The sequence below is a fragment of the Chrysochloris asiatica genome, unplaced genomic scaffold, assembly GCF_000296735.1.
Source record: "Chrysochloris asiatica unplaced genomic scaffold, ChrAsi1.0 scaffold00158, whole genome shotgun sequence".
Classification (NCBI taxonomy): Eukaryota; Metazoa; Chordata; class Mammalia; order Afrosoricida; family Chrysochloridae; genus Chrysochloris; species Chrysochloris asiatica.
In genome coordinates, this window is record NW_006408676.1 from 6,380,393 (window position 1) to 6,382,289 (window position 1,897).

Below are 1,897 nucleotides of genomic sequence, written 5' to 3' on the forward strand. Positions count from 1 at the left end.
GCTCCCTCTGGCTCTCTCTCAGAGAGCTGTGAGGGCCTGGTCTTGCTGTGTTGTCTGTCATAGCTTTAGTTGATTCACAGACTGTGTCATACATAACTTACCGAGAAGTCTGCTTTCCAAATGAGGCCATTCTTAAAGACCAGAGCTTCTCTAACTCCCTGCTTCTTTCTTCCTCTCTGGTCCACCACTCACTGACATTTATTCTGTCCTATCTGCTAGCATGTGGGCCTTCCTGGTGAGACCTGAGTGCATCCTGTGCCTTTCTTCAGCCTTGTCAGTGATGGCTCAGCTCAGAGACAACCTCCCGCCTAGGTATGTTTGTGGGAAGAGGGTCAGAGAACATTTTTCTTCCACGGGAGGTATTCCTAGAGTCCCTGAAGGAAGGGCCTTTCTGGGTTGCCCATCCTGCACACCTCTTGGGTAATACCTCTAGGATTTCATGTACCTCCTTTGCTCTTGTAGGATTAATCAAACTCACCTGACCCCCTCAAATTTGAAGAAACGCACTGGGGGACTGAAAATTAATGGTTCAAACTTCACGCTAGAGGGCTTTCCATTCCTGATTGTAGCAGGCACTATACACTACTTCCGGGTGCCCAGGGAGTACTGGAAGGACCGCCTGCTGAAATTGAAGGCTGGTGGCTTCAACACCGTCACCACGTGAGTGCTGCCCTAATAGTTATGTTAATAACTTGTTCTCTCAATTTCTAGCTCTGAGACTATATTAGACCAGTTCAAGGGTCGGCCCACTCAGTATTTTTCTTATGGTTCTTGGGATGTCTGAGATTTCAACAATAACTTGACATTCTGTAGGCCATGCCTGGACCAATTCCTCTAAAAACTCACTGTCTAGAAAGGGTTACTATGGCCCTGGACACAATATTACAACTTTCAGAGATAGTGTGGCATTGCAGTCTGAGCAAGGCTCACCTACTGAAGAGATCTGGCATGGCTGGTCCACTTTTACTTGAAAAGCCTCATTTGCCAGAATCAAGTCTGGCAAACAATGTAATCATCCTCATTTCATAAAGCACTAATACAGAAAACAAGTGATTTCTTTTTACCCTTCTAAGCCTACATGGTGCTTGTCTATCATTGTGCTTAGTTGTTTCCTCTTTTTCAATGACTTGGTTTTTAAATATATAGGGGTAGGAAAAAATATCTGGAATTTAATTTGGTGAACTATAGGGAATGAGATTTTAAAGCATTTTCCTTCAAATGTTTTAATAATTTTACAGATAGTTTTTTTTCTTTTCTTTATGGTTTTTTAACTTCCATATAACAGTGATTCATAGAGATTGAGATTTCATGAACTATTATAATTTCAAGAACGTTTGTGATCTAAATAGCACTGCCAAATTTTTAAAACACTTATTGTGAATTTAGTGAAGGTTTATAGAGCAGACCATCAGTTTTACATTCAGCAAATCATATGCTTTGCTTCATTGCAACGATTTTCATCCCCTCTGTGTCCCATCAATTAGCAGTATGTACCACTAGTCACTTTGATTCTTGCATTCCTCCCTATGTCTCACGCTCCCTTGTTCTTTCCTCTGCCAGCCTCCCTCTTGTTGTATATTGCCTGTTCCATCCCTGTGTTAACGTGTGTCTACCTTTTACTCTAAGAATAATTTTCCCTAACCACTCCTGGTAACCATTATGGAATGCTTCTTTTATCAAGAAAACATTTTTTAAACTTTTCACAACAGTGGTCTCATACAATATGCATAATGCAGTTCTGTTGTGATGCTGTAGGATAAACACTGACGGCAAGGTTGGTTTGAACCACCAGACCAGTAGTTCAAATCCACCAACCACTCTTTGGAAACCCTATACAGGGTCACTATGAGTTGGAACCGACTCAATGCTCTTAACAACAACAACAACAACAACAACA

General features: G+C 41.5%; 1 protein-coding gene across 1 annotated transcript in view; it reads left to right on the forward strand.

The window, feature by feature from the left end:
• The first annotated feature begins 220 nt into the window (after positions 1–220).
• The window catches only part of LOC102813864 (beta-galactosidase-1-like protein 2-like), a 110,026-nt gene continuing 108,349 nt past the window's right edge, over positions 221–1,897 (forward strand). The window contains exons 1-2 of the mRNA XM_006871016.1: positions 221–312; positions 463–660. Of these exons, the coding sequence (XP_006871078.1) occupies positions 221–312; positions 463–660 (290 nt within the window). The remainder of the gene's footprint in view (positions 313–462; positions 661–1,897) is intronic.